The sequence below is a fragment of the Eptatretus burgeri genome, chromosome 6 (genome assembly GCF_056783735.1).
Source record: "Eptatretus burgeri isolate ZD-2024b chromosome 6, Ebu_testis_v1, whole genome shotgun sequence".
In the NCBI taxonomy this organism is placed as follows: domain Eukaryota; kingdom Metazoa; phylum Chordata; class Myxini; order Myxiniformes; family Myxinidae; genus Eptatretus; species Eptatretus burgeri.
This window is the reverse complement of record NC_140966.1, coordinates 79,390,388-79,411,812: the sequence shown is the minus strand read 5'-3', so window position 1 is coordinate 79,411,812 and position 21,425 is coordinate 79,390,388. Positions and strand designations below refer to the sequence as shown.

The following is a 21,425-nucleotide window of genomic DNA, read 5'->3' as shown; positions in this document are numbered from 1 at the left end:
CTTTTGCAGCATGGTTTCTCTTTGCATCTGGTCTTTGATGGATTGGCCTGTTTGGCGTTCCCATCTGAGCACCGAACTCGTTCTTTGGTCTCAACATTGCATTACATACCCTGTTGATTTTTCCATCATCTACTGATGTCCGTGCAATCCATGAAAAAGCACGATGATGTCCTCTGATGCCTTTACCTTGCATGTGATCGTATTTTTTACTCATCGGTTCTTCAAAATTTACACGACAGAAATATAATGAAGGGGTTTTTGAAAAACCCCACGCTTTTTGAAAAAAATAGGACCATCTGTCTTGAAGATCACCTAGATCATGAGCAACAGTCACTCAAACCCCTCACAGACCCCCTTAGAACCTGAAGTTTTTAATGCCGTGAACAAACTTTGGTCAAAAAGTCAACTTGACTTTTTGACCCCGCCAAAAAGTTGCGGGGTCAAAAAGTCAAATTCCAAAAAAAGGCAATTACGGGCACATTTTTAATCAGTTTTTTTTTAATGAAACGATGTTCATGTCATCAACATTGGGGTCAAATGAATATGTAACAATGTTTTGGGGGGATTTGATCCCTGGTTAATGTCCCAGGGGGTGGGGACTTGAGGTCACGGGTAAAAACGGGGAAAAAAAATTGAACTCAAAATTTGATATTGGATCATTCATGGTGGAATTTTGCCATTTTTCAACTTTGCTTTATGTGGGAAGTGTGAGGAATTGTGATGGTGCGCCAACTTCGCCATAGTTTGTTTGTTAATATCGACTGTAGAGCATTGAAATACATATTCCAAATTGATGTTGACTGTTTTAATGAACCGGATTGGATTACTTAGGTACTGTACATCGATATCTGCCTCGCACATTCTACATGGGCAAGTCCTTTTAATTACATTACTTTCAACCCAAGGGTGCTTCCTTTAAAAAAAAAAAAAAACTTTACTCAAGTGTAAAGCTATCGATTTCGACATCATCGAGAAAAAATAAATCGACGAAAAGAATAAAATAATCATCGTCACATGCCACTCCGTCTGGTACATGAACTTTATGGGCAGTTTGACTCTGTTCGGTGGTTTAAACGTACAAAGTGACTTTGGCAGACATAGATTAGCACAATCTGGTTGCAATTCAGTAATGTGGTTATTACGGCTCTTGTATGTTCCAATGCATTTTTGATCCAGCTTCAGAAAAACCATTTGCCGTGTATCATCTGCTTGGCGAATTCCACAATCCGTTGCTGGGTGCAATGTAATGCAGTGTGGCTCTCCTCTATGAATTTGGGCTTCTGCATTTCACTCCTTACTTATAACAATGAAGGCGAAATAATAAAGACTGTACATTCAAGCCTTTCTACTCTATTTTGTTTATATTGTTATGGATCTCTGGTCTGGTGTTAGCATGAGAGAGCTCCTTGGACCTTCACTCGACCGCCGGTCCTGAGGCCTCCAGCCACGGATAACTCCGTGGTCCGACGGGTTGCGAGGCAACCGTGGCCACCAATTAGAACTGCCGAGCCGAGCAGGGTTTTTGCTCCTCGGTTACACATAATTACCTTACCGTTGGAATGGCAACCCTAATTAGGGGCCACGCCCTCAAAAGCTACCCGTCTATTATGTACAGCCGAGCGAACCATGGATGGCTGTTGGCTAATCGCGGAACCAATCAGTGGGGCAAAACTTCCCGTCTAACAAAACTTACACATGATGTTGGACCATTGGAGGAAAGGACGAGAGTGAGCAGGTCAGAAACATTTAACAGTTTAACAAGCACATTTATTCGACAAGCACAACAAGGTTTATTCAGTCATCAATGGCAGCTATTTACAATAGCAATCACGAGCATATATTTGCAATGGATGGACAGAAATCGCAATGAAGGGGCACAATTAAAAGATACACTAGATAGCAGATTATATTGGTGATTATGGAGAGCACTTATATTGTCTTATTTATGTTTAACACAGGACATGGCACACCATCAATCATTCTGGGGAAACGTGGAGAGGAAAAAGAGAAAGTACAGTGCAGAGCATGGGCATGGCTCCTGCCTCACCTTACACAAATTTGTGTAAGCTCATGCCACGTGCAGACCACGCAGACTTGCACAGCTTGTGCCACATGCAGACCCACACAGACTTGTACAGCTCATGTCGCTTGCAGCTCATGCCATGTGCAAACTTGTGCAGTGTGCAAGATCCCCATAGGTGGCTCTCTCGGTTAGGACAGACAGATATGAGACCGCCCTGGGACAGATAATGAGCTTGCCGATGACTCATCCCACCTTCCTAGTCCACTCAATACGACGACAATTAATTTGGATTTGCGTGTTGATTTCGTCCACTTATCATCTGAGAAGTCTTCTCAGCTACAACAGGAAACTCTTCGTGATTCTGACCTGAGTCAACTTCGAGACCTTTTCATCAGTTGATGGCCAGACCAGATGAAGGACCTCCCAGAGGCTTTTAGGACGTACTGGAGTTTTCAGGATGAGTTGTCAATTGAAAATGGTGTAATACTTAAATGTGAGAGAGTCCTTATGCCTAAGAGTATGAGATGACATTCTGCAACAACTGCATTCAGGCCATTTTGGGCACAAGGAAGCTAAATGATGGCTAAGGACACTTCTGGCACAACATTAACAAGGACATTGATCGGCTTGTGGACTGCTGTCCTACCTGCCAGTGACACTGGAAATCTCAGGTACCAAAACTACAACTGCAACATGATATAACATGTAGATCATGGAGCAAAGTCAGGTGGGACCTGTTCTATTTTTGATGCTTGTCATCACAGGTTATAATTCAAAATGTCCCATTTTCTCTGAGTTCGGAATTTCTGATGCAAAGTTGGAGTTTCTGATGATGCCAAGTTTCTGATGCCAACGAGAATGGTCCTCATTTTTCCAGTGTGGAATTTCGTTCTTTCGCTGGGAAATGGAATTTTGACCACATCATGTCATCCCTGACATACCCAAAATCAAATGCATTCATTGAGCGTCAGGTCGAGACAGTGGCATCCACCTCCCCAAATCACAAAGTGCAGGAAATGATTTTCATCAAGCACTGCTCGCTTGGTGTTCTAAAACCGTGAACTCCAACTTGGAAAGTCCTGCTAAACTATTTGGGGGAGGGGGAGTGGGGGGGGGGGGTTGAAAAATTAAATTATTATTATCAACCAAAATCTCTAAGACACATGATGATGACATCTTCGTGCAAGAGGAGCTGGAGAGGTGTTGCCACTCACAAAAATTCGACTATGATCATCATGCTTGGGCACATGAAATGTTATGCCTCTACCCTGGACAACAAGTTTGCATTCAGAAGTACAACGACCATTGTTGGGAGCTGACCACGGTCCTCTTCGCATGTGAAGAGCCACGCTCATATTTGCTTGTATCACCAAATGGTCAAACACTCCGACACAACCAAATTCACATCCAGGAGCTTCCAGCGTGTTGCGGTGTCCCGTCAACTTCTGAGCAAACAAGAGAATTCTGAACCCACTGTGAACAGCAATTGCGAATCATCTCCAGTCATGGTTCACAGGTGTTGAACCTGTGAACCATGACTGTGACGTCACTCGCGAACCAGCGCAGCGATAGTTTGTCAATCTCCCCAGCAGTCTTCCAGTTGTGGTCACATGACGCCTCCTTCACAGAGCCTGACAACAGTCCGTACCAGGTCTGGCTGAGCTGTGAAGATGCCAAATCGTCTTTATCTATAAACATTTCATTTGGTTGTCTGATGTTAACGGCTTCAGTTTGCTATCTGGTGTTGTAATGGTATTACATTTGTTTGCTCTTTTAACTTTGTGTTAATTGACCTCTCCTACATTAATCAAAGTACCGTATTGTTTTCTTTACTTCTCGTCTTGTGGAAAAGGGAGATGTAATGGTATTACATTAGATTGCTGTTCTTACCTGTGACATGTGGCAGGTCCACAAGAGCTCTGCATGGTTGTTGTTATGGTTCTTGTTGGGGTGAGTCGATTTTTGAAATCTGCACCCATTGGTTGGACAGCTGCAGGACCACACCCATATTTGTCGTGGACTCCTCCCACCATGTCACTGAAGACAAAATATGGCCGCCATCTTGGTTTTTCTGGTAGGCCGAAGACATCAAGTCTGTACGCCTCTGCTGATTACACACTGCTTGGTTTTGTTGCTGTAGATTTCCATTGGCTTTGTTTGGGTCGAGTGTTACTTATGATGAGAGACCCTAAAAATTATTGGTAAGGTTTAATGAGGCCCATCAGCACGCACGGTACGCACCTCCCTAAACAAATAGCGGGCCTAAGACATCAGGCCTGTAGATTGAGAACCCACTAAAGTTAATGCAGTTTAACTCCAGTGAACTTCTGTTTAACTCCAGTGAACCTCAAGTCCATGAGTTATTTCCAAGACGGTGTAAATCGTGAGCTGCCAAACAGAGAAGTGTCATCACACTGGTTCAAGCCTTCCTCAACACGGTCCCTCAAGGGGGAGCTCCAAGAGCATGGGAGTAGTGTGGGGCAAAATGATTGGTCAGAAACCTGATTAGAAAAAAAACAAAAACACACCGACGCTACTGCTGTTGGTTGGACAATAGTAAATGGTACAAAGTTAACGATTGTAAAAGTGCGAACACATTGGCACCGATGAAAAGTGCACGAAATTGTACTTGCTGCACTGACTCACCGTCTACTTACTCACTGTACTTTCTCACTGTACTTCCTCACTGTCTACTTGCTGCACTTACTCATTGTACTTACTCACTGTCTACTTACTCACTGTACTTACTCACCGTCTACTTGCTCACTGTACTTTCTCACTGTACTTCCTCACTGTCTACTTACTCACTGTACTTTCTCACTGTACTTCCTCACTGTCTACTTACTCACTGTACTTACTCACCGTCTACTTGCTCACTGTACTTCCTCACTGTCTACTTACTCACTTTACTTACTCACCGTCTACTTACTCACTGTACTTTCTCACTGTACTTCCTCACTGTCTACTTGCTCACTGTACTTACTCACCGTCTACTTACTCACTGTACTTTCTCACTGTACTTCCTCACTGTCTACTTGCTCACTGTAAGTACTTGCTGCACTTACTCACTGTACTTACTCACTGTCTACTTACTCACTGTACTTACTCACCGTCTACTTGCTCACTGTAAGTACTTGCTGTACTTACTCACCGTCTACTTACTCGCTGTACACTTACTCACTGTCTACTTACCCACTGTACTTACTCACTGTCTACTTGCTCACTGTACTTACTCACTGTCCACTTACTCACTGTACTTACTCACTGTCTACACTCTGTCTACTTACTCACTGTACACTTACTCACTGTCTGCTCACTCACTGTCTACACTCTGTCTACTTACTCACTGTCTACACTCTGTCTACTTACTCACTGTCCACTTACTCACTGTCTGCTTACTCACTGTCTACTTGCTCACTGTAAGTACTTGCTGTACTTAATCACTGTACACTTACTCACTGTCTACACTCTGTCTACTTACTCACTGTACACTTACTCACTGTCTGCTTACTCACTGTCTACTTGCTCACTGTAAGTACTTGCTGTACTTAATCACTGTACACTTACTCACTGTCTACACTCTGTCTACTTACTCACTGTACACTTACTCACTGTCTGCTTACTCACTGTCTACACTCTGTCTACTTACTCACTGTACACTTACTCACTGTCTGCTTACTCACTGTCTACACTCTGTCTACTTACTCACTGTACACTTACTCACTGTCTGCTTACTCTCTACTTACTCACTGTCTACTTGCTCACTGTAAGTACTTGCTCTACTTACTCACTGTCTACTTACTCACTGTCTACTTACTCACTGTCTACACTCTGTCTACTTACTCACTGTCTACTTGCTCACTGTAAGTACTTGCTGTACTTAATCACTGTCTACTTACTCACTGTCTACACTCTGTCTACTTACTCACTGTCTACTTGCTCACTGTAAGTACTTGCTGTACTTAATCACTGTCTACTTACTCACTGTCTACACTCTGTCTACTTACTCACTGTCTACTTGCTCACTGTAAGTACTTGCTGTACTTAATCACTGTCTACTTACTCACTGTCTACACTCTGTCTACTTACTCACTGTCTACTTGCTCACTGTAAGTACTTGCTGTACTTAATCACTGTCTACTTACTCACTGTACTTACTCACTGTCTACACTCTGTCTACTTACTCACTCTACTTCCTCACTGTACACTTACTCACTGTCAACTTACCCACTGTACTTACTCACTGTCTACTTGCTCACTGTACTTACTCACTGTCTACTTGCTCACTGTACTTACTCGCTCACTGTACTTATTCACTGTCTACTTACTCACTCTACACTTACTCACTGTCTACTTGCTCACTGTACTTATTCACTGTCTACTTGCTCACTGTACTTACTCACTGTCTACTTGCTCACTGTACTTACTCACTGTCTACTTACTCACTGTACTTATTCACTGTCTACACTCTGTCTACACTTACTCACTGTCTACTTGCTCACTGTCTACTTACTCACTGTCTACACTCTGTCTAGTTACTCATTCTACACTTACTCACTGTCTACTTGCTCACTGTACTTACTCACTGTCTACTTGCTCACTGTACTTACTCACTGTCTACTTACTCACTGTCTACTTGCTCACTGTACTTATTCACTGTCTACACTCTGTCTACTTACTCATTCTACACTTACTCACTGTCTACTTACTCACTGTACATACTTGATACACTCACTTCCTTTATAGTTACCTACTGTATGTACTCGTTGTGCAAACTTGCTGTGCTGTGCTGTGTATCCAGTTTAGTTGGGGTTGTATTTTCTCCTTCTCACCAATTTAATGCACATCCGCATTTTCCAACGTATCTGATACAAAGATGCAAAAGGAATGCTCGGTTCACGTACACTCTGGAAATAATAATAATAATAATAATAATAATAATAATAATAATAATAATAGCGAACGTCGTGAGCTTCATACTCAACGCGTGCACAAAGAGAGAATAGGGGGGAAAAAAACACCAACACCAACACCAACACCAACACCAACACCAACACCAACACCAACACCAACACCAACACCAACACCAACACCAACACCAACACCAACACCAACACCAACACCAACACCAACACCAACACCAACACCCTGGCAATTTGGAATCCGTGTCGTCGGCTATGACCCTTTTGTTTCCGGTTTTTGTCATGGGGAATGATGCGTCCCGGGAGATAAAGGCATCGTCGGAGACATGAAAGACCCAAATAATATCACACATGGTGTATATTTCCTCCACTGATTTTAATAAAGATATCTCCCGCATCATCAAAAAATAATTTTTTTATCGTGATTTACATTATTTCTTCGCTGATTCCGAATCCAGGCCGAAGTAACCGGAAATTGCGTCAATATCATCAGCTGTGCGGTGCTTTCATGTACCACGGTACAGTTGGCAAGTATACAGTTGTGAACAAGTTATAGGTAAAATCAGAAGCGAATGTAAGAAGAATTATAGGTTCGCTTTTAGGCTTTGCCTATTCCATATTAATAATAATAATAATAATAATAAAAGAACGATCTTTGTGCGAGGGTTGTGGCGTGTGTTGTCTGTAATCCATCTTTTCACCTCTCGGAAGGAACGTTGACAGTCACCCTTGGGCCTAGTGTGCACGACGAGGCGCTATGCCCAACCGCTGCGTTTTACAAGCGCAGACTGAGGGACAGGTCGATGGCAAACAAGACTCGGCCAGATTGAATGGAGTTGTGCAATGGCACGTCAGAGAAGGAGGAGAGGGAGAAGAACGGATGATAAAACCGGATCGCGATCCCAAACTGTACAGGTTTGTACCGCAATCACCATCGCACGTGGTATTATGTATGTTATTATAATTATACATTCATGTGAGATATGTACAAGTCACCCCCCCCCTTCCCCTCCGAGGGTTCAAAGGGCATCGCAGTGAATGGTAATCGATGACATCGAAGTTATTATGTGTTGTGTTATCGGACTGGACTCGGCCTTGGGGGGTTCGTCCTTTATACAGGGTCAGGGAGGGTTCCAAGATGATTGGCCAAACTACCAGCGGAACTCCCTCCTCACCCCGTTCTCCCTCCCCCCTCGTTCTCCCTCCCTCCTCGTTCTCCCTCCCCCCTCGTTCTCCCTCCCCCTCGTTCTCCCTCCCCCTCGTTCTCCCTCCCCCTCGTTCCTCCTCCCCCCGTTCTCCCCACTCCCGTACTCTCCCCTCACCCCGTTCTCCCTCCCCCGTACTCCACCCCCCTCACCCCGTTCTCCCTCACCCCGTTCTCCCTCCCCCGTTCTCCCTCCCCCCATACTCCACCCCCCTCCCCCCCGTTCTCCCTCCCCCCGTTCTCCCTCCCCCGTTCCCCTTTTAAACATTTATTGATTTATTTTTCTCTGCTTCTTACTTTACAGTATACAACATCAGGGTGATCATGGACTACTGTATTAACTTTGGGGGTGGGGGTGTGTGGGGTGTGGGGGACAACAGTTTAACACAAAAACCAGGAGAGAGGTGAGGTGAGAGAAATACAGTAACTTGCACGTGAGATGATTGGGGTGAGGTTAGGATAGGGTTCTTCATCTCCGTCTCCTCCTTCTCCTTCTCCAAAGTGTGACTGTGCCCTTGTTTTCCAATAAGCTGGTACTCATTTTGCTGACCTTGGAAGGAAGACAGGCTGAGTCAACCCACCTGGTGTTAGTTCAACGGCCGGTGTGACTGTGCCCCTGTTTTCCAATAAGCTGGTACTCATTTTGCTGACCTCGGAAGGATGACAGGCTGAGTCAACCCACCTGGTGTTAGTTCAACGGCCGGTGTGACTGTGCCCCTGTTTTCCAATAAGCTGGTACTCATTTTGCTGACCTCGGAAGGATGACAGGCTGAGTCAACCCACCTGGTGTTAGTTCAACGGCCGGTGTGACTGTGCCCTTGTTTTCCAATAAGCTGGTACTCATTTTGCTGACCTCGGAATGATGACAGGATGATGACAGGCTGTATACCCCGGTTAAAATAGGTGTACCATATCCCTGTGTGTCGTAAGAGGCGACCAGGGTTGCGTCAGGAAGGGCATCCGGCGTAAAACATGTGCCAAATCACTATGCAGATCATACGGATGATCTGCTGTGGCGACCCCGAACGGGAGCAGCGAAAGAAGAAGAAGAAGAAGAGGAAGGATGACAGGCTGAGTCAACCCACCTGAGCTGTTAGTTCAACGGTACTACGACAAGGGTTCAAACGCAACACCCTAAGATGTTAAGCCAACACCAGGCTAGGATTGGGTTGATTGGGGGGGGGGGGTATAAAAGATTGGCATGAAATGGCAGTGTATCGCCTGCTGTGCAGGGGTTCAAGTATAATTGGATGTCAGCGGCCAGGAAGGCAGTTCTACATCAGAGTTGAGGTGTGCAGTAAGCATGGATTGTATAAGGTTCACTATGAGAGTGTTCCTGGGTGAACTCGTACAATGTGAAGCTGTTTGCGAGGGTCACAGGGCTAAGTGAGTAGAGGGAGAGCTAAACGGGAGCGATGTGACGGCAACAGGTCCTTGTGTTTCGTCCTCATTGCGGGAAATTCCATTGATGTCGAAAGCTTCCAGGAGAGACGCACGTGATTCTGTTACGATGTGTGACTGGACTGCAGGTGCTGTCGCCTTCACCTGTGTGAAGAATGCGTTCATCAGCTTTATTACCTCTGCCAGGTGGTGGTGGGAGGTTGTGTTTTCAGCCCCGTCTGTCTGTCTGTTTGGCTGTGAGCACGATATCTCCAAAAGTTGTGCATGGATTTGGATGAAACTTGGTGGACGGGTTGGGTGTGTGACGAGGACGAATTGATTCGATTTTGGTGAAGATCCGAATCTGAATCTGGATACAAGTTATTTAATTTTTTTAATTGATTCTTCACCTTTGAGAGATTGGACCAAAAACGATGTCGTACTGTATAACATGATATTTCAAAAATCTATTGGGCCCGTTATGTTCTTGTGGATCCGGCATTACGTGGCGGAGCTATGCGCTCTCCCGAGTACCCTTCTAGTTCTTTCATAAATCGGGATAATTAATTATTATTTTTTTAATTTTAAATCACAGTTGGGGATGTAAAGGCTTTGCACACGTGTCCTTGGAATGTGATGATGCAGCCATTGGAGGTTGAGGATATACCGAGAGGTAATCAATCAGAGGTCTGCGTGTACAACTGTTACGTTTTGGTATTTGGGATGCAGAGCATTTAGGATTACATTTCCCTCGATTCGGGCTGACAGAATAGCTCAGGGGTGGCATACTCGTGAGTGAGCTGTCTGGCCTGGTTTTTGTTCCTGATCCATTTATAAAATCACCCTGGTGCTTTGCACGCAGGGCTTTCCATAACTTCAAGGAGTCCTACACAGTCCTTTTGGAGGGGATTTGAATTTTCCTGTCCTGTCTCACAGTTGCTGATGTACGTTAACGAGACCACGGTCGCTTTCAAAAGCAGTCTGCCATTGTGGTCTGATACCTGGCTAAACTCCAAATTCCTTCCTTAAACCTGAGCCACGACATCACCGGCACAGCCCTGCTTCAGTAACGATGCAACCAGCAGGCTGAATGAATGCTTGAATTCCGGTCAAATTTAAATTTGCTCGATTATCGATGGATCCCTTCTACCTGTCTAACGTGTTGTTTCTCTTCAGGGTTATCTCTCTCACCAATGGCCTCACCGTTTGCCTTGTGTCTGACCCTCGTTGCTCACCCCTGGCTGAAGACGAGCACCTTGATGACAATTTCAATGACATTGATAGTGCTGATGACGATTCGGAAGATGATGGTGATGATGTTGATGAAGATTATGAGTCTGATGGTGAAGATTGTGAAGATGGTGAGAGCAGTGACAGTGAGACGGAAGAGGGAAATAAACGTCGTCATCACCCATCACAGAGGCAGGTAAGTCTGCTGCTTGTTGGAGCCGAGTTTGTCCGTCCATAACGCTTTATCCCAAAGACTTTCTGCTGTCTCACAATAATAATACAAACGGTACTATCGGAAAGGTAATAATCGATTTACTTTGTGTGTTTTTAATCACATTTACTTGCCTGTTTTAAAAGTCGACGTTTATGAGACTGAGGAAGAAGAAGTGGGAACTCGAGCTTTAATGTAGCGGTTCCAACGGTAACATTTATTATTCTACTACAGCAGGAGCCCTTACAAGGACACGAGAGGATTGTAAAATTATTTATCGTCGTGTTTCTCGAAACGATAGAAAAAAAAAACTGCTGAAGTACATGAGAGAGGAGTACACAAACGACAACCACAGCCACAACAACAATTCAGTGTTGTTAAAGACCCTCTTTCTTGTGTTTTACTTCATTTTACATCCTCAATGACACTCGCAGATACACATGCGATATGTTTGCGAAGTACAACATGCTGTCTTGTTCTCTAAAACAACAACTTTTCCTGTGTCTCTCATTGACATATTCCCATGATCACATGTTATGATTGTACCATTCTGCTTTGTTCCTGACACTCATCTTCACTTGTTCCAGTCGGCAGCTGCGCTGTGTGTGGCTGTTGGAAGCTTCAGTGATCCTCCAGAAGTTCAAGGACTTGCTCACCTGCTGGAGCACAGTAAGCGCACACTCTTCTTGCACCGCTCTTGCAACTTTCTGTGATTCTTTCTTTGGTTTTATTTATTAACTTTTTTTTAACCTTTCTTGATAACCTTTCAGGTGAGAGTGGTGATAGTGATACAGAGTGAGGGTACTCACACAAAGGCCAAACTCTTCTGCCTCCCCATCTTCTCTCTCCCCTCTCGTCCTGTGGCTCTGTTTGTTTGAGTTCGTGTCTTCAGGACTGGTTAAGTTGACATCGAGACCGTAATTGTTCAGCCAAGCAGGCAATCGCGTTTGGTCTGACCCCTTATGCTCGGTAATTGAAAATGTCAGAAAACATAGATGCTTTATTATGCCACCCCCCCCCCCCATCTGTGTTTTAATTGAACACACTATATTTGTATCTACTTCGTTGTCGTTTTTGAGACTCGATCGCAACTGCATCGTTATTAAATTTTTGTCTAGGAATATAAATAAGTGCAACAAAACATATGCATGCAAGTTAAACTAATAAGCATAATTATCTTGCACCTCCGACAGCACACAATTTTTTCCACACGCTCAAGCTTTCTGTGCGTGCGTGAGTTTGTGTTTTTATTTAATTTTTTTCCGAGTGAAACTAATTATATGATCGACTTAAAATTGAGGGATTATAATCCAGTGTTCCAAAAAGACCTGGACAACTTTGGTTGTTAATGTATTTGGAACCACAAATGATACAATGATACTCTGGTTTATATGATACAGAAACTTCTAAAGTTTTTTTGGACACACCATCAATACACTTCAATGTGAGCTCCGTTTATCATGTGCAGGACATCAAGGCAATGCACAAGTTCTTGCCATGTCCAGCAGTGCGCATGCAGCTGTGATCCGAGAAAGAAGATCCCGCAGGTTTGCCACCTTGGTGATGTATACAACATCTTTGACAAACCCCCCCACAGAAAAATAATCAAGGGGGTTATGTCTGGTGATCGTGGGGGGCAAGCTCTTTGTCTGTCTCGGCCAATCCAGCGACCTGGAAATTTTTCATTCAGGATCGCTCGAACGACTCAGGCCCAATGAGGGAGAGCACCGTCCTGTTGAAGAATGATATCGGGTTGCAGGACTTCAATCTGTGGGAAGGCGAATCCTTCCAACATGTTCATGTAAATTATCGAGGTTACTGTATCCTCCGCAAAGAAAACGGACCCACTAAGTGATCATGGAGAAGGCCAAACCACACATTGAACTTTGGACTGTGGTGTATGCGTTCAATGATCACTTGGGGGTTTTCAGAGCTCCAGATCCTCATATTGTTCTTGTCGATCTTCCCTGATGCATGAAAGCAAGCATCGTCTGTGAACATGACCTTTTTCAGGTAATCTTCGTCATCCTCAATGCCACTGAGCATTTCCAAGGCAAACACCTTGCGTTTGGGTCCTTCAATTGGTTTGAGTTCCTGTAGAATCTGCACCTTATAGGCCTAAAGGTTTAGTCTTTTATGTAAAATCCTGTGCATAGTGGTGGTCGGTAGTCACAGTTCTCTGGATGCTCATCGGAGTGATTTTCTGGGACTTTCTTGAAATGATTCACGCACTCGTTCAACGTCTGCTGCACTTGTGCTACTTGGTCGACCGGTGATTTTCTGTTTCTGACAACTTCCGGTCTCCTTAAACCCCTTGTACCACTCTCTGATACTAGTCTGTGATGACGGATTCCTTCCATACTTTGTACGGAAATTACACTGAACTTGCGTGTCGGATCTCCTCTCGAACCATTCGACGCATTGAGCTTCCTCTTTTGGAGTCGCCATTTAATTTACATTAAACCACCAGACCTGAAAATGAAGAAAACTTTATGGTTTTTTTATCATAAAACAGACGGTATCTTTGTATCTTTTGTTGTACTAAATATATTAACAACCAAAGTTGTCCAGGTATTTTTGGAACACCCTATATTGTGGAATTAAGGTGTACACTATACAGCAATTTGTACCTTTGATCGTGATTTGAGACGTTTTTCCTCTACATTTATATGCAGCACAAGGCTGCAGGGTAGCATCATTGGCTGAGAGTACAGCTGTTTCCGCTGTTGCAATGCCCTCTGAGGGTTGGGGGAGGAATTTGAAATTTGGCCATAGTGGTAGTAGCACAGATGGCTCACCTACTCTTCACGAAGGATACCATGGGATCTTCAACGTCCATCAACGAATGCTTGCAGATGGGACGCCAGTTTAGCATCCATCCGATGGACGGCGCGCACATTAATGAAGCGCCCTTCCTGTAAGACACCGGAATGACAGTTTATCGCTGTGTTAGGATTCAATCCCAGGCTAAATAGCTTAGAGGCGAGTGTACGTACCTCGAGACCATCTTGCCAGCCCTATTTTGAGAGATTTTACACTGCCTTGGAAAGTAAGGAAAAGCCGACGTTTCGGATGTTGATTCTCGGCGGAGCAACGGAGGAAAATACTTCTCCATGCAGGCTGGTTAGTCCTCGTATAAATAGCTTTTTGTATGCATTCCAGTTGATAATTGATTTGGAATTTTTTGCAGTTTTGGTTGATCTTTATGTGCATGACTACTCCATTTGGATTGGCAATAAAGTTTATATGCATGATGTAATTAATAAGGAAGGATTACTGTGCTTGGGTATCTCCGACTGCCATTGCATGCAGCCAAGCATTGGATACCGTGGACATGCCTTTCATGACATGTATCAGGGGTGTACGCAGCAATGAGCGTGCAGGATGTGAAGCCTGTTGTGCAACTGCAAGCATTCCCCGATGGATATGAATGATTCTGCCTTTTATTTTTATTTTTAAAGAAAAATACTCATACGCTGTTGTGTGCCAGCGACTTCGTAAAATTATAAAATCCTGATCTGGAAAATAAAAAGGGAGGTGGGGGGTGGCATTAGTGGCATTGCTGTGCCCCCAGAAATATCGCAACTCAGAAGCCACATGTGTTGCACATCCATGAATCACTTGTCCATCATTGTTGCTTTTGCATTTTTTGGGGGGGGAGGTTGTGAGATGTTTTGACATTCACCATATTCTCATTGTTGTGTTATTTTGTAGTGATGCTTAATGTATTTTTTTGCTGTTTTCTTTTATTTAGTGGTGTTTATGGGTAACTCCCGTTACCCCAGCGAGAACGGCTTTGATGCATTTCTGAAGCGTCATGGTGGCACAGATAATGCTTTTACTGACACACACATGACCACATTCATTCTTGGGTGTCCTCGCCGTTCTTTTGCTCGAGCTTTGAACAGGTGAGAAACGAAGAATCATGAAGCATTACTGAGTGTGCCAATTTAATTTGGATCTTGCTTGAAAATGTCTTTTGTATGAATGCACTTGGCATTTTATACTATGGCAAATGTAATAACTTTATTTTCTATTGCTAGCAGGACCAACATTTTCTTTATGTTGATATTCTTAATTCAAGGATGTTATAATGATGCCAACAATCCATCAATAAGTAGCAGGTGAGCTAGATAATATTTTCAAAGGGAAATATTTATAACTCGTGGAAATACCCATCAAGGATGGATGATGGCGGTGGTATGGGATTTTACAGGACGGCGATGGAATCGTATGGAATTTAATATGTGTCAGTACCGCTCTACATATTATAATAATGATGCCATTCCTTTTGTGCCGTAAAGGCACGTCGGGCTGCCGAGGCAGTTTCATTGACAAAGAGTACAGTCCTCGACGGGTCGCCACTCCGACGCAAGTTACCTCCAATGGTTATTACCCGAGTACACTTGCACTCATTTCACTGACCTCGGAAGGATGAAAGGCTAAGTCAACCCCACCTTGTGTTAATTCAACGGTCGACAGGGGTTTGAACTCAGGACTGTAACGTCCCAAGTCAGCCACCTTAACCGCAAAGCCAACACTGTATATGTATATGTATATGTACAAGAGCATCATTTTTCCACATGGTCCCCCTCCTTTTCAACACACTCAGTCCATTAGTTCACAAGCTTCGGTATGCCATCAGAAAAAAATGTATTCGGCTGAATGACGAGCCACACATGAATCGCTTCTTCCACCTGTTGGTAATTGTCAAAGTGGCGGCTTCTTAAAGTGTCTTTGAGTGGACCAAACAGGTGAAAGTTCAAAGGGGCCAGATTAGGACTTTACGAAGGATGCTCCAACACCTCAAAGTTCAATTCCTATAGAGTTTCCACAGTATGGGTGGAAGTGTGTGGACGGGCATTGCCATGCAACAATGCAACACTTCTTGACAGTAGCCCTCGGCATTTCCATCGAATATCTGGTTTCAACTGGTCCTGAAGCATTTCACAATAACGGACACTGTTTACCGTTATGCCACCCTCTTGATGGTGTTACAAAATTGGGCCTTGTGAGTCCCAGAAAAATGTGAAAATCACTTTTCTGGCCGATGGTTGACTTTTGAACTTCTTTTTGACTGGTGATGTCAGATTCCCTGTGGAGCACCTTGCAAAACCTCAGAAAATTTAGACGCAGATCTGGCAGATACTGTGTATAGGCAGTCCCTCTGGGTAACAAAGGTGTGAGGTCTAGCAGTGAGTACATTACATCATACAGCTCAATGAAGATGGGTAATTTTGGCACGTTCCTAAATTTTTGTTTTCTCAATATAATTCTGCAAGCGGAAGAAAAAGATAAGTCTAATGCTTTGAAAATTTCATATTTTCTTGTGTACGAGGTCCGTCTAAAAAGTAACGGGACTGAGCCTGCTGTGTGCTCTACTTACACAACTTGAATGAACGGGTTGCGTCACAGTCCTTTCGCAACATTTCAGCAATATATATCATTGGTAATGGTTGACTGCCCTCAGTGTGATTATTTTTTTTTTTTTTTTTTTTTTTTTTTTTTTTTGCAGGTCGTGCTTTACAAATTGTCTAGTATGAGTCGTGAGCAGAGAGCCAATCTGAAGTTTCTTGCCAAGCTTGGCAAAACACCTTCCAAATCCTTCGCAATGCTGCAGTAAGTCTACGGGAAGAAAGGATGTCACGTACACGTGCATTTGAATGACACAAGAGGTTCAAAGAGGGATGGGAGGAGGTTGAAGACTATCCACCGTCTGGAAGACCTTCAACGAGCAGAACGGCGGACAACATCAAGCGTGTGAAGCAGATGGTGCGCACAGATTGTCGATTCACGATGAGGATGATTGCTGAGGAACTTTCCATCAACAAGGACACTGTCTGGAGCATCATCACTGAAAATCTCGAAATGCGCAAGGTGTGTGCAAAGATGGTCCCCAAGCTGTTGTCCGGGGACCAGAAACAGCAAAGAGTCACTGTCTGTCTGTCTGTCTGTCAAGACATTATCGAGCGCCTCGAGGACGATCCAGACCTGCTCGGGAGAGTCATTACTGCCGATGAATCGTGGATATTCGAATACGAGCCCGAGACCAAACGGCAGAGTCGTCAGTGGAAAAGTCTGGCATCACCAAGACCAAAGAAAGCAAGGATGTCAAAATTGAAGGTCAAGGTGATGCTCATCGCGTTTTTTTGACATCAAGGGCATCGTCCACTTCGAGTTTCTACCACAGGGTCAAACAGTGAATCAATGTGTACAAGGAGATCCTCTGGCGCCTCGTGAAATCAGTCCGGGACAAGTGAAGGGATCTGTGGGAGAACAACGCCTAGGTGCGCCACATTTGGAGGCCAGCAAAAGGGCCGTGACGACGGAGCTCTGGAGGATTCCAGAAGAAGCCTTCCGGGGGTGCTTCGAAGCGTGGAAGAAGAGGATGGACAAGTGTGTGAGACTGGAGGGAAACTATTTTGAAGGGGACAAGCTGTGATTTCAATATATTTTTCGGAATAAAATTTCTGTGAAGTCAGTCCCGTTACTTTTTAGATGGACCTCTTATATATGGAGGAGTGACCATAGCCTTGCTTGCTTTAAGTATATATATATATATATATATATATATATATATATATATATATATATATATATATATATATATATATATATATATATATATATATATATATATATCGGCTTGGTTATAAGACTATTTCTTTAAATTATCAGATTTCACAACAGATTTCGACACTTATTTAGTCCGGACGATAACCGATCCTAAATCGCGAAATAATATTTTGATGAAAAACTCTCTCTGCGATTTGTCCCCACCACATTTCCACAGGGCGCTCAAGGTCCGCCAACAACCCCCTTCTGGTAAAACTACCAAAATCATGAATCGCTGCTCACCTTCACTCTTTCATTCCTCTTTTTCCCTGCCTTTGGAATAAACTCCCTCACTCTATTCAATCCCATTCTTCCCTCCAGGCCTTCAAAACAGCTGTTCACCACCACCTCTTATCATACCCCATCCAAATCCTTGATCTTTTCTACCCCCGTTAATCCACCCAAAACCCACCTCCTTCAAATTGCCTGCTTTCCTTCCTGAAAGTCCCTGTAGTGTCCATCTTGTTTACCCTGTGTACCCCGCCTCATCCCTCTCCCTTCCACAGATCTCCTCGTTTTTCTGTTCCCCACTGGTTTGTCCTTCCCACTCCCGCCCCTCTTGTCTCATTCCCCCCTTGCTGTGCATTGTGTGTTAGCTCTCACACGAGCCTCGACAAGGTATACAAAATATAAATAAAAAAAATTAGGTCCGTGAGAGTAGATTGTGGAAAATTGTCTCATCATGCATAGAATTGCTCCAAGCTCCTGATATGAATACTTGTCGCACTTACAAAAGCGATGTGTACAGCAATTCATAGCTGATGATGAACAGGCATTCGATATGAGTGAGGAAAGTGAAAAATAAACTTCATCATTAAGAAATCGTTGCGTCCTGTTCCAGGTCAAGGTAAGGTTGAGCACGCCAAGAAACATGGCGGCTTTCGACCCCAGCAAGGTTACCTTGGAAACGCCTTAAGACCCCAGACAGCTCGGTGGCCAAGGATCGCCTGATGAAGGATATAATTAAATAAGGCTGTTAATTATCTTCAAAAGGGGTGTTTTCATCAATCCATACACCCATTTTTCACTGTTAGACTTCCTTGGAGTTTTCTTAGTGTGTATGCAAAGTTTCAGGAAACGAGGTTTTATTATTTTGGAGTTGTGGAGGAGACACTGACACACACACACACACACACACACACACACACACACACACACACACACACACACACACACACACACACACACACACACACACACACACACACACACACACACACACACACACACACACACACACACACACACACACACACACACACACACACACACACACACACACACACACACACTTTTATTTGTATGTCGTATAGATGGATTCCATTATTTTCTTCATTTCAGTCTGTACCTTGTCCAAGTTGCAAGATTGTTTTTCTTTCATGGATTGAGCGCAGTGTTTGAGAATCTTTCCACATTCGGGTACTTCTTGGTCTTTAACAACCACAATGGTTCCATGAGGTTGCTTCAATAATGATCCTCTAGTTGGTCCCGAACGGAGATGATGTATAGTGTTTCAATAATATTTGATGATTCAAAACATCCCTGCACTGTTTGTTTTGAAAGGTGGGCTCAGTTCTTTGTAAGTCCTCTGCTGCGTGAGGATGCTGTTTCCCGTGAAACCGAGGCTGTGGACAGTGGTACGTTGTTCTTCTCTGTCGTCACTTTGTTTTGCAATCTGTTCTCCTTGCATTTATCTTAGTTATTTATTTGCAGAACCTCCCTGTCATTTTGCTTGCAATTCTCTAAATACCATACATTAATTTTGGGCCTGTTTAGTTATCACTAGCCTGCTGACCCCTTCATTTCACTGATGGGTTTAATCAAAAGACAGCATGTTGCATTTCACAAACATATTACATGTCCATGTGATAGTCTCAATGGGGATGTAAAATGAAGTGAAACTTGTGAAAAAGGATCTTTTATAACACGTAGTTGTTGCTGTGGTCGTTGTGGCGGTTGTTGTTTGTGTGCTCCGTCCGTGTACTTTTATATATTTTCTATTACTTCGATAAATATTGCAATACTGTAGATAATATTTTGTGTGCTCCTTCTGTGACCATCACGCTTTATTTTAAAGGGTTCCTTCTGTCGTGCTGTTAGAAGCATTACATTAAAGCTCAAGGTCGTGCTTTTTCCTCTTCCATCATGGAACGACAGCCTTTTGAAATGGGAATTATTATATTAAAACGCTAAGCCATATTTTGTGGACGTATCTCCTCCGAAACTGCCGGACGGATTGTCGCCACTTTCAGCATGCGGGTGCTCTGTGGTCGAATGTACAGCATAGGCCATGTGAGATTGTGCCAGATGGACAGGTTTGGGAATTTTTGGCGATTTTCTAATTTTTACATTCGTTTGCATGGCGACGTGTGACGTCACCGCTGAGAGGCGTAATGACGTCATGACATCATCGGTCATTCGCTGATGTCAATACGTCTGTCATCGACAGACCGTCACCGCTGAGAGGCGTAATGCCACTCCTAGAAAACAGCGTCTGCAATGTAAAACCCTCTTCTGCACATGTTGACTACTTCAGAAGGTGCATTTGACACAAAAAATGTAACAAGAAACGTATATAAAGAAATTCTATAAATCACATTGTGAACACTGGATACATTGATGTCCTAACGAACCCTCACTTTAGAAACTTCACGCGGAGCGTGGGTTTGGCTAGTTTTTATTCTTAAACACACTAATTTTTGTTCCAAGTCAATATATTATTAATTTTCCAATGGTATTATTTTTATTATGAAACAAACAAGAGGAACCCTTTAAAATGAAGCATGATGGACACACATGCACACACATGGACAGATGCATCGCCTTTTAGTGGTATATTGATCGGCATTTCATGTTCTTTATCGTTACACAAATCGTGTTCTTTTGCTCAAACTCTGAAGTGCTCATAACTATTCACTTAACTTTATAAAATTATAATTTACTATCGTCCACTTGGTTTTGACGTCACTTTCCTTCATTCATCATTCCCATGCCCTTAATTCTTTGCTCCCATCATGTTCAACATCTCTACCTTTCCTCCCCTTGTTGTTGTTTCTTGCAGAGTTCCAGGAGGCCCTCCTTTCTGACTCAACCAGATGGGAGGCTCTAGTTTCTTCTCTAGCACGTCAAGGCCATCCCATGGGCAACTTCTCTTGGGGTATGACTCAACATGACTGAGATCTTTATGGAATTGTTTTGCAATTTATGAGACTCGTGAATTATAAACAAAACTCGACTTTCTGGATGAAACGACACAAAATGAGAAAGGGATCTACATTTGTACAGACATATGCTTTTTCCACGGCATCAATGGAAGTGGTCATTCCACGTGTTGTTTGCTTTTAGGTATTCTTACCTGAAACTGACTTTTTCTGATGTTTTCAGTAAAGCTAGGTCAAAAATATTGGGTCTTCCCTCTAAATCCACTTCATGTTGATAACTTTGGTTTGAGAAACCACTTATTTTATTTAGTTTGTTTATTTGATTATTTAGTTGACAGTGTTGTGTGTGTGTCTCTCTACCTTCAATTCTTCATGTGACCTTAAAAAAAACAAGAATTGTTTTCCTGGTCGATGCTCTTGGAAGAGCTCAAACAAAATGGAAAGGGGGAAACACCAACAGCGAAGTAGAAGGAAGAGTGCGATCAATTTTGGGAGTTTAACGAGAAGAAGGTTACTGGCAGACCATGTGTGCCCTGTAAAAACCTGGGAGGGACACAGCCAAGAGAGGGCAGAGGTTACAAGACAAAAAAACGTGGTGGTAGAATACAGAGGCCACCAACCAGTCTGTGATGTGAAAGTAACAGGCCGAGAGACCAAGCTTCGTCGTAGGAGATCCTAA

General features: G+C 43.5%; 1 protein-coding gene across 4 annotated transcripts in view; it reads left to right on the top strand.

Annotated features, from left to right (window-relative positions):
- The first annotated feature begins 7,408 nt into the window (after positions 1 to 7,408).
- NRDC (nardilysin convertase) overlaps positions 7,409 to 21,425 on the top strand; it is a 111,983-nt gene continuing 97,966 nt past the window's right edge. The window contains exons 1-7 of one of the 4 annotated variants that reach the window (XM_085885815.1): positions 7,409 to 7,501; positions 7,657 to 7,860; positions 10,706 to 10,955; positions 11,558 to 11,639; positions 14,725 to 14,878; positions 19,149 to 19,222; positions 20,647 to 20,742. In XM_085885815.1, coding sequence (XP_085741941.1) covers positions 7,703 to 7,860; positions 10,706 to 10,955; positions 11,558 to 11,639; positions 14,725 to 14,878; positions 19,149 to 19,222; positions 20,647 to 20,742 — 814 coding nt within the window. In that variant the 5' untranslated portion in view covers positions 7,409 to 7,501; positions 7,657 to 7,702. Of the gene's footprint in view, positions 7,536 to 7,656; positions 7,861 to 10,705; positions 10,956 to 11,557; positions 11,640 to 14,724; positions 14,879 to 19,148; positions 19,223 to 20,646; positions 20,743 to 21,425 lie in introns of all 4 variants that reach the window. The other 3 variants (XM_085885816.1, XM_085885814.1, XM_085885817.1) reach the window with 3 other exon arrangements.